Consider the following 13983-nt stretch of genomic DNA (forward strand, 5'->3'; position numbering starts at 1 on the left):
ACTGTACATCTCGGACAAATAATACAAAAATAAGTATTTCCTCCCAGGGTGAAAATAATATTGGGTAGGCTAAACTAACCAAGCATATCTGCTTTGTAGACATTCTTCAAATGTTTCCAGTGACAAGTGTATTCACACTTGTCATTGTTTGCTATCTTGCTGGGTGTTTGTTGCCGGCAATTTAGAGTGAAACTCATAAACTAAGAATGAATAATGAAATTAAAAGTCAAGTATTAAGACTGATGTTCCCCTACTTCTTCCTCTTCAGTATTTGTTACAATTGGATTTTATGGTTTTATTTTCTGATAATATGTCTGACATGATTCCTTTTGCTTTTTTTAATTTGTTAGTTATTCTTTGGAACAAACTGTCCAGTTTCTCAATAGCGTTCTAGAGGCAGATCCCATAAAAACAGTTATAGCTAAAGAACCTGCTCAGGGCGCCACCCTTTCTCCTGGCAGCGCTTCAAAGACCCAAGAGAAGAAGGTAAAGGCTGTTTTGCACAACCATCGCAAACGTATTTTCTGAAAAGAGCTTTACAAATACTAAGGGAAGCTCACTTTCCATGGGACTACGCAGGATGGCTTCTTCTTGGCTGTTCCTGAGCTAAGCAAATAAGCTTTGCTTTGAATCATGTCTAAATGCTTTGTTGTCAATCACAGGCTAGGAAGTCCAAAGAACTGGACGATATTCTCAATGAGAAGGGATTCCAAGACTTTGAATATCCAGGATATGACGACTTCAGGGCGGAGGCCTTTCTTCACCAACAGCGCAGGCAAGAGTGTCTGAGAAAAGCTGGAGAAGCATACCGCATGGGGATGAAGCCAGTAGCAGCGTTTTATGTACAGCAGGTAACTTTATTTTAAGCAGTCACGAAGCAGCATTTCACCAGATTGTTGGCATGGAACTACCCACAAAGGCATCCATTCTAGAAAGCCATAAATTGCATGTAAACGTGAGGAAGTATGACAAAGTTTCTCAACTTTTGTAATACTGCGGCTCTCAAAAATTATTTTAAAATGGCTATAGTCCTCCTCCCTTGAATAAAATGAATGATTTCATGGTGGCACTAGAGGTGAGGACCAAATAAATACTGTATAGTACTTTGAATAAATAAATTTTAATTTATATATCACAAGGGTTCTCATTTTTCAGTACCTGATCTGCCCACTGTAGTCTTGCTATCAAACTCACTCCTCCTTTGCTGGGGCAAGCTTACCAATGACTTGCACAGGGCAAAATCGCACGACCTCCTTGCCCCAGCATGAGGACAGCCCACTAACCATTTCCAGAGGGCATGTCCACATGCTGTCACCTGCAAATGAGGCGGTCTGAGGATCGCTTTAGGTGTCTCAATCTGCAAGTGGTGTTTTCCTTATAATCCCACTTTCAGATTCTACATGTTGACTATGTAGAATGCATTGATGTGCACGGGGGACATACATGAAATGAAGTGCACCACGTTGCAAAGCTTGTGGCTCTAATTTGTTTGCCTAGTCCCTGGCCGCTTCTCCAATCCCAGTCCTCTATTGGCCGCAAGGAAGGCCAGACTTCCCAGCTCCGACAACTTCTCTTTTTTTTTGTTGTTGTTTAAATGGTTCGCTGAGCAGTCAACCAATCAATGTAGAGACCACGTAACCTTGAAAGAAATTTGCTTATGCCCAGCATCGAGCATACAGTGGAAGCTGTAACTGAAAGAACTTGGCTCCTGTGTTTTGTCTTCATTTTTTTTTCTTTCTTCTTTGTTGATCATGCAGTTCACGGTCCTGTTGATCCAGGTGCTGTTGATCCAAGCAACAGTCAATGCAATGGCCACCCACCCCATTCTGGGCTCTGCTGATGCCTCTGGATCAGCCGTATTCCCAGTTGCTTGTTTTACAGCCGCTGCAGGAACTGGGGGGAGAAAAGGGGGGGAAAACCAGAACCAAGCTGACTCCGCTGCAGCTAAGATTCTAGTCAGTTCAGCGTTAATTGTTGATGCTTGTGAAAAGAGGTGCAGGCCAGAACCAAGATGGGCAAGGAAAATAAAATGCACACTGGCATCACAAACACTGAGCTGGGTTCCCCAAGCTCCGAAGCAAGAGGGAGGGGGTGGCGAGAGACTGTGCAGAGGCCAGCCAGCAGGGCCAGCAGAGCGGAGAGCAGAATGCCCTGAAGAGCAGCCTCAACCACCAAACTGAGGCACCTCCGCTTCTGCCATTCTGCACAGGCTGAAAGGGCTCCTCTTCATTCTCCACGCACCGTTTCTTGATGTGTGAACTCTCCCTACTTTACTACAGGGCTAGTTGTATTCAGTTGCATTAGAAATGCAGTCTTACCCAGGTTGCTCAGATCGATATGCAAGAAGAGGTGTAATACTTGCTGCCACTGTCCTGAACTCCCACTTGCTGCCTAAAAAGTAACGTGCATTGTTCTTAATACTGGCAGCAGCATTAAGTGCCGGCCTCCCCGCAGAGATGTGGCAAAGGGGATGCTGTGAGGGCAGCAGGCTTGCAGATGACATATTTAGCCTGTGGGTGAGCTCCCGGCCAAAATAGGAAACAAAATCCAAGCAATTTTTGACCGCCTCCCGGTTTGCCTGCAGAGCTTGCTCAGGTTTGAAGAGTTTTTTTTAACCTGCCCTCTAAGCTGCTTGCGACCCTCCAGGGGTCCTGACTTCAGAGTGCGAGAATCGCAGAAGTGGGAGGCTCTTCTTCCCCAGGAGATCTTTTGAAGGCTTTGGTACGCAGAGCTTGTAGGCTCTGCAGAAGTCGAGTCACAGATCTGCTTTTTGAAACCCATTCTTTAATTTATTCATTATTGTGGTTTTAAAAACAGAAATGCTGATTTGTAAATTTTGAAATGTTACTCTCACGAAGCTGACACTAAAAGGGTTCTAACGTGAACGACTTTTTTATGTGTTTTGAGAATGCAGGAACAAGACACTCTTTTATTTATTAATTTGATACACCTCTGACTAAAGAAGACTTTCACTGGTTTTAAATGGGAGGTGTTGGTGGTGCTGGTCTTCCTTGTTAGAGCAGGTAGCCTTGTTAGTCTTCCCTACTGTCAGGGATTTTCGCCGGGGAAGGAGAATCTTCCCCGGGTGCCATCCCTTTATGATACACGATATAGACGAGCATCAGGGCATGTCTTGCCGTGTGAGAGAGAATCTCCCATGCCATTGTCACAGACCAGTATCGAATCTCCCTTTAGTTTTTCAAAGACATGGTTTTGTTCTTTGGGTTTTTTTGGAATGCATCCTTACCTTGCACTTTCTAGATAGTGCTTTTAAACCATAATTCTGTACTACGCAGAATAAAGGCAGACTGTGGTTATTCTCTACCAGTTGCTCTTTGTGTTCAGTCCCGGATAACATAATGTTTAATTCCCTCTATTTTTCATTCCTACCTTCCTTATTCCTATTCCTGCTTCATACGGTTATGTTGATTTGCCTCTTCCTGAAACCCTCCTGATCAGGCTCTCCTTGATCTAACTGACGGCTCATTGTTCTGAGGCACTGAGAGGTTTCAGCTCTTTGCAAGTGGTGGAATGCTGCTCCGCTTAGCCAGTATTGCATTTAAGTTGCTGATGTGTGTTTGAATAAAGGGTCAGCTTCATGAGCAGAAGATGAAAGAAGCAAATCATGATGCAGCACAGCAAATCTTTGAGAAAGTAAATGCCTCAAAACTGCCTGACAACCTTTTGGACCTGCACGGTCTTCATGTGGATGAAGCTTTGGGTCATCTGTGCAGAGTCCTGCAGGAGAAAACCAAAGGTAAAGTAATGTTTCTACGTACATAAATCAATCCTTCTGGAGCATAAAAATGAAAATAAAGATATTAAACGTTATTGGAATAATCGCTACGGCACAGTTGCGTTATGGAGTGGGTTAATGGTAGGTATTTGCTTTGCCTTTAAAACATCTTGCCATTTTGTTCGGAGGATATTGAATAGCTGAACTGAAGCAGATTCTGATCCGAACAGGCAAAACTGGGTTAGAAGGATGTTTACCACTACGGCATTTTCATTTGTATGAATTAGTCATGACTATTTTCAAAATGTCCATGTTCAAAGCTCTTAAATGTGTTCATTTTTAAAAATGCTGAATCTCTGAAGAGAGAACATTATCATTCTTGTGAAACAGAGCGCAGCCTAGCAGGTGGTAAGCCATATCTCTACGTGATCACAGGAAGGGGAAACCATAGCCAGGGAGGAGTCGCTCGTATCAAACCAGCAGTTATGAAATACCTCACCAGCCGCAAGTTCAGGTGAGTTCAACATCTTGTAACTGACAATTTGCAGTCTACTTTTAACCACTTCAAAACTGATGCTTGTTTTCTAGAAAGACTAAATTGATAGTTTAGGTGACTCTATACTGCTGCTTCCTTGCACATGCTGTTGTGTCTTCAATGTGCCCTCTGTTTACCAAGTTTTTAGGAAACGGTTGTGCCATTGCTCACGTGGTGACTGGTCAGTTAGTCTGATACCAATATTCTTTTCACTTGATTGTGAAAGATAAATGTGAGAAACATGAGGAAATAAACCTAAAAATATGATATTGTGAAACTGGTGGAAGAGTTAGAGGTGAAATCTTGAGCAGAGATTTAACAGAATAAGTCTGTGAATTAATCTGAAAGACAGCAGATACACAAGGACTGTGGGGGGGAAATCCTACTTTGTAATTTTTGTTGTTGTTTCTGTTTCCATGTTGAAAATTCTCTTTCTGTTACATGAAGGAAGAGTTGCTTTATTTTATGGTAATTGAAGAATTTGACAGGTGCAGAAAAGCTTGTGCGTAACCAGGGGGATTTTTTCTTTGTAGTACAATAGATCTCCATCCCACTGCATCCGACTGCTTTTGAAAGTTATCCCTGTTTTTCAAAGTGATGTACTGCCTTGTGAGTGTTCAGAAAGCACAAAGCCTCAGAGCATCCATAAAAGCACAGAGCAAGCTGAATGATTCATGTGATTCCAACCTATTTTTTAAAATGAAACCTAGCTTTTTATAATTGCATATTGTTATTCCAGCCACCATCAAAAACTAGCTGGACTCCAAAACTTTTGTCCATGTATGGAATAAACTTTCCATTCAGAAAAGGGCCAGCTTGATTATTAAAAATTGCTGAAGATGAAGAGATCATAGAAGTAATGAAAGTTGAACTACCGTAAGTTGTGTGTTTTAATAGATCAGTGATTGTTGACGACACTGTGCCTGTCAAACCATGCTTAACAAGCTGAAATGGTTTCTCATTTCAGTTGGATGCAGGAAGCTAGCTTGAACCCTGACCCCCAAATAATTTTAAAAAGTGGCTGGAGGGACGTCTGGAAGTAACAGAATTTTGAGGGAGAATGAGTGCCCTTCATTTCAGAAAAACAGTCCTTTGCCCACACAAAAGGAAAGAGAAATCCGCAAGAAGACAGCTGCTGATATTTTATTTCCTCTTTCTTTTTTATGTTCTCCTTCTTTCTTTGTAAGAAAACATATAGATGGGTATAACACTATCAATATTCATGGCAGCCTTTTCACGATCTGCTCTTTCTCTGCACAACAACCATTGCACCTATGATACTTTCAAAAATGCCAACTGTAGCCACAGTCACCCCCCCCCCAAAAAAGGTTGGGAATCTCATAGTGTTCGTGAGAAAAATGAAACTTAACCCAAAGATTATGTTCTTCCTGCACAGCCTCTCATATTCATGGAAGCATGAGAAGTGCTAAAGAGCTTCTTGTTATAACATCATAATTGAAGCAGAAAGAATAATGGCTTTTTTCCTTCTATCCACAGTTGTTTGAATTCAGCCTTAAGTCATTATTCATAACATTATATTTAAGTTAAATCTCTTCCTGATCTGCAGGTTCACAGAAATAAAGCCGGGCTATTTGAAAGTCTTGCTGGAATAAAAGAGTGTCACCAAGAAGATTGCAAAAGCTGATGTTAGTGAAGTAGAAATGGCTTCACATTTTAATGGGATAAATGTGTTACTGTCAAGAATGATGTTTCATTGGAAAGGGTTTAACATTTAGCAGGTGTTTTTGTCAATGTGTTTTCCCCACCAAATCTAAATGGTGTGTGTACGTATGTTTTAATGGAAAGTACTTTTATAAGCCTTCTGCTTATCAAGAAGTGCACCTGATAACTATTTTCTGAACAAGAAATAAATTTTCAAAGGGAAGCAAAGGTTCCAATCTGAAACATTCTGCCCTTTTCAGATTTAACAAATATCCATAAATGCCTTGAATACTGTGCTTTTTAAAGTGGTCTCTATTACCTTTTAAAATAACTCTTGAAATTATGGCTGAGGTTATATCAGATCCTTTGAAGGATTCTACACGGTTTCAAGTCATAAGAGCTAACAATTATTTGCATCCTGTGTATTTTTCATAAGAACCCTTTGCCCTCTTCCAAAAGGAAGAATAAAATTAAGCTACATTTGTTTTCAGTGCAGAAAAATATAATAGCTGTATCTCAGCTTTTCAGCTTTTTTTTCTTCCTATTTTTTCTCTAATACATTGAAGAGTTGACAGTACTGTCTGATGGGACAGTAAAATTTTGTTGTGAAAGAAGGGTAGCCGATTCACGTAGAGATTTGATCTTTACTGCTTATTTTTATAACTGTCATTTGCTAGAATCAGTGGCCTTCTAAAAGGACCCTGTTACTGCAACTCTAATTTCACTACTCTGTGAGCTATTGATACTCAGACACAACTCAAGATGAGCAGGGGGTCGACTGAGTCTGTCAATATTAGGAACTCCCATAAGCGCAATAAGGACTGAACCAAGAATATGGAAGTGTATGTTCAGATACACCTTTGCATTGTGACTGCTAGATGTGTGAGTGAGCCTCTGGACTGGAATGGTTATTTCCAACGCTTCTGAAAAAGAAATATATGGAAACCCCATATTCTCCATTCTAAGTCCATAAAAACGATACATGTCCTATTAAAGAAAACACCAGCATAGGCTATATGACAGCATATGAAAGATTACCAGCTCTGGGCACGTACACATCGTTACGTGTGACACAAGTAGAAGAATTCCTCTGTGGCAGCTATTCCCATTATTCTGCATCAGCTGAACTGTTCCTTGTCATTCTGCCATGAATTTACACCAGTCTTGTTCAAATTAGGATCTGGGAAGCCAAAACACTGTAGTGCATCTATGCAGGTCTCGGTGGTATCACTGGGACCTGATTTTAAAATCTTTTCTTAGACTTGATGTACATGTAGTGTGTTTTTTAAAAAATGGGTGAAATCATTGTAGGGAATATGTGACTATTAATGGTATTTTTAAAACACATTTTTGAACAGGAAAACATAGGATGATGCCAGAACTAAATTTCTGCTATGGTATTCAGTTCCTCTCTACCAAACAAATTAATACATACAGAAATATTTTTAAATTTATTATTTTCTTGAGGAAAACTGAATGTACAATTATATGTTCCTTCTTTCAAAATAGAGCAATTTTCTTTAAAATAGTTTTCTCTTTTCACTAAGCTTTTTTTTTAAAAAAATACAGATTTTATGCAAGCCCGCATGATGAGTTTCAGATATTTTTCAGATCCTTAAAACTGCATTTCAGTAAAATGTGGAACTAAGAGCAAGAAAGGAATAAACTATTGCAAACAGTATTATCCCATCAAACTCATATTTGAAATAGATTGGTTTACAATTGTCCTAATTTTTCAAAAAGCATGATTATGCATACGGGTCTGTCTTGCCCCCATTGGTGCAAGGACCGTAGGGGCAAGGTAACTTTAATATAATGGTGTAAAGGGTGTCCTGCCATTAGATTTTGTTTTTTCCCACTTGCTCTGATAGAGCTGCAGAAAACTGAGATATAACTCTGACGATGGAGCCTCACCCCGTTCCCATCCTGCCTTGCCTTAGTGTGAAGCTGGGAGGTTCTGTTCTTTGGGGAGGTGGTTTTGCTGTTTAACGTAGCCTTTACAAGGAGACAGGGCAGGCAAGGCACGTGTACGCTCTTCAGTGCCGTTGCTGACAGGGTTGGCTCCCCGGGAAGAAAGGGAAGGGAAATGTGTGAGTAGCCCTTCCACCTGGGATCTTATTTTTCCAGGTGGCGAAGTTCTGAGGATAATGATGAAGAGTCCTTGTTGGGACATAGTTAGCACTGAAGACCCAGATAGGTCTTCTTTTTGAGTGGCTTCAAATTATTTCACTCAAGTTGCTTTTATGGAAGGTGGACTCCTTAGGACCACATTATGACCCAGATGGGATTAAGAACTGGGGCTCTTTTAGTCAGGAAGAATGGCATGCTTTTCAACCAGACTCAGCGGTCATCAGTTTGACCCCAGATTTCTCCCCATGATTAATACCTTATTCCACAGGTATCAGGAGGTGTTTCCCTTTCTCCACAACCCACGGCCATTTGACAAAATTCAGCCTTTCAGACAGTTATATTTTTATTGTACACTTTTTTTTTTTTTTTACTTAGTTGGAGTTTGCTTGCTTCTGTTACTATAGCTGGGACAGGGCTCTGTCCTCCCAGGGATATATCTTAGAAGACCTTTGTGACCTTTCTTATCACAGTGAGTAGCAGAGGACAATGACAACATTTTCCATCCACTGTCAATCACAAGAAAGCTCCAGTTGCCTCTTGGTTTGTAAATACATGGGATTATTGGGGGAGGGAGGCCAAGGGTCAAATAGTTTTACAGATCAACTATTTTCTAGGTTTGAAAACCACAATAATTGGCTGTCGGCCAGAGAATGTTAACTGGGGAAAAAAGTCTGATTGATTAAAATAATTCTGTTGCCCACCCCCAATTCACTAAGAAATGTGACGTATGTTTGTAAATTTTTGTACATGTGTGTTGAACAAAACAATTATTCGGGTATCTGCTTACTTCATTAATGTAATTGTTGAAACAATGCCTCTTTAGTCAAGGCTTATGTGTTTCTAATGAAATACTGCATCTTGTAGCGTGAATAACGTTGATCATACACATCACACACACAGAGAAGTAACATTTGTATAGGAAAACTAAATATGGGAAAGATTCTAAGTGAGTTGCTTTTAATATGGCAAAATGAATGGCAGATTTTCTTTTGGGACATTGTGGAATTTAACTTCATTTATGTTAAGATTCTGTGTGGAACATTAATGTGCCTTTGTGCAAATCCTTCTTCTTCAACAGGAGCTACTCAAGATGTTTTATATTGTTCAAATTGTCTGCAAAAGGTTTAGAAGGTTATTACGCAAATAAAATTCTGCGATTAAAAAACTTAAGAAAAATGTATATTATAGTAATTGAAATCTGAAAAGATATTAAGGGAATTCTACTCTTAAATACATTGCCAGCGCTTCCATAATTATATTATTATTTTACTGAGCTCCAGTAAAAGCATTAATATTGTGAGACCTTAATTTAACCTTACATTGAGGAAAAAGATAAAATTTTCTGTACCCATTTTTATTATCAAACATATCTCAGATTAGCCTCAAAAATATGAATGAAGTAGGGTTTTTGCTTATGATGCAAGATTTGCAATATAGGTTATATTATTGGGGGGGGGAATTTCTCAGGGCAGTAGTTTCTATGAGAAGTGCCTATGGAAAATAAAGCCTTCCCAGACATTCTTTTCAGCAGATATAATCGTGACTAAATATTACTAGCATGAAATGTGTGCTGTTAAATTTCACAGATGTTTGTTACTTGCCTTTACTGAGGAGAATTTACATTGAAATACTGAATACTATAAAGACAATGTAAAGTAAAGCATTAAATATTAATGTACAGAATACATCTTACAACTTGTCACATGGATTGATATGAATAGGTGATCACAGACATGGCTTCAATAATTGGTGTAGTCATAACTGCTTTTGGTATGACTGCCAGTTTTGGAAATGCTATTAGTGTGATTACTTATATCACATAAAATGTGATTACTTATATCACATACTAATATTTATTCATGTGGACCTATGCTACAAGTGAATGTTCAGAGTGATGAAATTATTACTGATTCTTTTCCTTTCAAGAGAAGAAAACCTTCCAAGTACTGAACAGGAAATAATTTTACCCTCAAAGTGCACGAAAGAAAATCCAGTATTGCATCACTCACTGTCATATTATGGGACATACATAACTGAATTCCTTTTCTTTTTGTTAAGTGTACAGATCTCATCTAATTCCCTATCATTTTTATACTGTTTGGTTGTTAGGACATGGAATTTTTTAATGAAGAATTTCGAATAAAATACTTTAATGAAGAAATTACATGTCACTTATTTAAACATTTTTCATTTCCCAATTTTCAATGAAACAAAACTCACATTTGCATCAGAGGATTATGCTTCCTATACATAAGGAAAGAAGCTGATTGTTCAGAAATTAAAGCATACGTCCAGCTAAATACAGAGCCAGATCCTGAGCAAACGGTTCTAGTTTATAGCCTGCAAAATACGCTTTTGCCTCTAGATGGATTACTTTTGCATTCGTGGGGAGCATTCAAGATGTGAAGCTGCCATTTGCAAGTTCAAATTGTATAGAGCACGAGCAGGTCGTCTCCTTCAATAATAACTAGCACTCCGTCCCTCAAAAATTCAAATAATCAGAGAGAGATTGGTACCTTTCAGTTTCTGGAGGCTTTTCAAAAAAACTCAGAGATTGCATCTTTTTCTGCTTTAGGAACTGGGAGTAGGGGAGCATGATAAACCTATTGCACAGATAGGTTCAGGTTTAATTCCCTGATCTCAGAATTCCCAGAGCATATAGCACCAAAGTGTTTTGTACAGTAAGTGGAAAAATCACTGAAGGCCTTGTGTGCTGCCCAGAGAGCTGATTCTTGAAAGTCAGCAGCATTAGAGATTTTCCCCACTCAAAGTCTCTAGTCCGAGAGACTTTCCCCACTACCGAGTGAAACTGCTGTCCGTCTGTCCTTGAATTCGCAGAAAACTATGTTAGTGTGGCATTTTCTGCCCGCGTTACTGATCCCATTCTTGGGTCTAGTGCACGTGAGGGGAGTCGCTGCCAAAATGGGACCATCCTGATCACACCCATGCAGCACATGACAAGCAATGCAATTGGTTGAGTCCTCCACCTTTACTGCCCTTCCTCTTCATCAAGTCACCAGCTGGTGGGAAGTCATGATATAGCTGCAGGAAAGGGGGATCTAACCCCAGAGCTTGGTCAAGCATTTTTAGACTGCCACGTGAGTGCCTGCTGACCCATTCCAACTTGAATGAAGCAGTGTTTTTTTCCTTTTGTTTAAATCAGTAATGACAAAGGGAACTTTGTTACTTGCAGGGTTTCTTGAGAAACTTCCATAATTTCACTTGCAGCCTTGCACAAAACTATAAAGGCAGAAAATCCATTAGAACCAAATCCAACTAGAAAATCCACAGCACAAGCTGAATGTAGAGTACAAGAAGCAGAAATTGCAGCCTTTGTGTCTCTTCCAAGACTATGTTCAAAAGCAACATGAATTCACCCTTACCTGGTGACAGCCGTCCGTTACCTCGTTGAAGAAACTTGGAAAGATGCGTGAAAGTGGGCATCTGTTCTGAGAGAGAAGCTCCCTCTAGGATCACCAAGGCTAGGCAGACCCCCGCCTTCCGGTGGTACGAGTTTCCTGCACTTTCATACAGAAGTAAATCAATCTGAGAAAAATGGCACCCTCCACCACTCTTGTGCAAATCCATGGGGGGGAGGGGGCACTCTTGTGCCAATTTGAAAAGTGTCATAGAGGCCTTTTCTAGTCAAGCAGGAACCCTGGTGACAAGTCCATGTAGTTTTCTGGGCAAACAAAACACGCCAAGTATTTTTAGTGACATTTGCAGACAGCTGTGCCTGGTTCTTCCAGGAGATGGTAGCAGAATGACGGCAGGGAATGCTGACCAGGGACTGCTGGGGAAAGAGCCTGCTCCCGTGAATCGGAAAAAGCCAAACAAGCACGTCGGTTTCCACATGTTCCTGGACACCTGACATTGTACCTGATAGAACAGATCCACAATAGACCTTGCCCACCTTGAGGCTGCTGCTGGCCGATGTTGGAAGAAGAGGGAAAACATCGTAACGGTGCAGCCAAGGACGATGCTTCTAGGCTGGGGGTCGGATCAGATGAGTGCCGCATTGTAGGGAAAGGGGGGGCTTCGCTTTTGTTCAAAAAGGGTAGGCTGCGGCTACGTGCAGCTGGGGACACGGCCTGGCCTTACTGAAGACAGAAATACACGTCTTCGGTTACTCTGAATAAAACGGTCACCTTCCTGACACCTCATCTGCCCTTCTGGGCTCGGGGAGAAGCATCTGGACACCCATCTCAAGCTTAAGAGCCGCGTCCGCTCTGAACTGTCTCTCTCCTAACAGGTGTATTCAAAATAGGCTACGGCAGAGTTTGTGTAATCCTTAGTACAGTGGAGGCCACTAACATTTTGGGAACATGTTCTGCTTATTTGCATCGTGGTTGCCGCAATGAAAGTGAACCGTTACAAAATTTCCATTGACTAGAAAACAAACCTGTCTCCCTCCTCAGCCCTTCAGGTGGGGGTGTTTGCAGGGCATGGTTAAAAAAGTCAAGATGGCAGCCGTAGCAGTACAATTAAAGCGCCTCTGCTTTGTGTGTCTCGTGTGTGCGACACACTTGCAATGTAGGCAAAAAACAGCTGCAATTGCAGCATTGTGATCGCCACCTTGACTTTTGGTTACCCCTTGCAGATGTTCCTGCCTTCAGGAATTTTCTCGCTCACCCCAACTTAACGTTGTAATTTTAATGTCAAGAAAGCACACTTCTAAATGAAGTCCTGGGTTGCAGCCACCCACCGTTTTTATTTTCTACGAATGCCCATGAAGCTTACATGGGATTCAGACAGGTGTGTAGATAAAGGCTCTAGCAGCTGCTGGCGGTTTGCTTTGCACTGGGCTGTCTTCCCTTAACATAATCACAGTCACAATCATGCAAATTCAATTCAAGCGGGGTACGGAATCTGATTGCCCACAAACATCCCGTTGGTCATGCCTGCCGTAGTATTTGTGGGTTTTCACTTTCCTAAGGTTTTTCTTTTAGGCTAATTGTCCTTTTTAATCAAAACTGCAAGAAAGGATTATGTATACAAATCTGAATAGCTCTCTCTTGAATTTAGAAAGGCTCAAATTTTTAAAATTAATTCCTCCTCAGATTTTTATATCCAAGGACCTACTTTCCAAAAAACCAATTTGTGAAAATGTAATGCTTTGGAGATGTGTTCTACGGTGCAAATGCATTCTTTATGGTGAGTTCACTAGAGATGGCCGACTGCTCTATCCGGCGGGTTTCCCCCCCCTGAATTCAGGAAGCTCATTTGTATATAGGTTAACCATTACATGACCAGCTCCTGTAAATCCAGTCCCAATTTATAGCTGCCTCCCTCAAATGGCACATTACATATTTTTCATCCCAGAGTCACATGCTAGTTCTTCCTATCATTTTCAAATCAATTTTACTAAAAGAGCTTAGTTCTCAAATCATACTGGTTTAAGTCAGAGGTGCATGATCTGCAGCATCGTTATAGCCCTCAGAACTCCGCGCATGGGCCACTAAAATTCAGCAGTGAGTCATATTTTTTTTCCTTTTCAAATTATAAGCGTAGGAATCAAACTGCTCTCAGCCCCTCCCTTAAAATCTCACCCAATCCCCACGGTACCTTACATTTTAAGTCTCCATTAACTGTTGGGTATTGTAAATCAGATCAGTGGGAAAGTCACTGGAGCTGTTCAGCTAAAGTTATCAGTTGTTTCCCCTCCATTTGGAATTGCTGCTGCTTTGACAACCGGGGTGCAGTTCAGCCATAGATTTTAGAAATCAGGCTTTTGATGCACACCTGTACATGATTGCACAAGCTTTTTAATGGTAAAATGCGCATGGCTGTACAGTTGCAGAAATTTAAAACAATCTATGTGATCTCGCATTTCTCCCACAATTTAGCTCTATACCTGTGAATGGTCACGTGCTACTTGATATCAGCAGAAATTATAAATGCAATCTGATGCAATCTCTCA

General features: G+C 40.6%; 1 protein-coding gene and 1 long non-coding RNA gene across 6 annotated transcripts in view; one reads left to right on the plus strand and one right to left on the minus strand.

The window, feature by feature from the left end:
• The window catches only part of N4BP2 (NEDD4 binding protein 2), a 41221-nt gene extending 32791 nt beyond the window's left edge, over window positions 1-8430 (plus strand). For 4 of the 5 annotated variants that reach the window (XM_088131212.1, XM_088131211.1, XM_088131213.1 and 1 more), the window contains exons 13-17: window positions 351-486; window positions 663-851; window positions 3589-3757; window positions 4127-4250; window positions 5839-8430. In XM_088131212.1, coding sequence (XP_087987338.1) covers window positions 351-486; window positions 663-851; window positions 3589-3757; window positions 4127-4250; window positions 5839-5884 — 664 coding nt within the window. In that variant the 3' untranslated portion in view covers window positions 5885-8430. Of the gene's footprint in view, window positions 1-350; window positions 487-662; window positions 852-3588; window positions 3758-4126; window positions 4251-5838 lie in introns of those variants that run through there. The other variant, XR_015794183.1, reaches the window with a different exon arrangement.
• LOC148213656 (uncharacterized) overlaps window positions 1-13983 on the minus strand; it is a 30368-nt gene that overhangs the window by 6483 nt on the left and 9902 nt on the right. The gene's annotated exons all lie outside the window — the stretch shown is intronic.

This window comes from Python bivittatus, unplaced genomic scaffold (genome assembly GCF_059951505.1).
Source record: "Python bivittatus isolate LINGU-HERP-01145 unplaced genomic scaffold, Pbiv_v1 ctg000970_np1212, whole genome shotgun sequence".
Classification (NCBI taxonomy): domain Eukaryota; kingdom Metazoa; phylum Chordata; class Lepidosauria; order Squamata; family Pythonidae; genus Python; species Python bivittatus.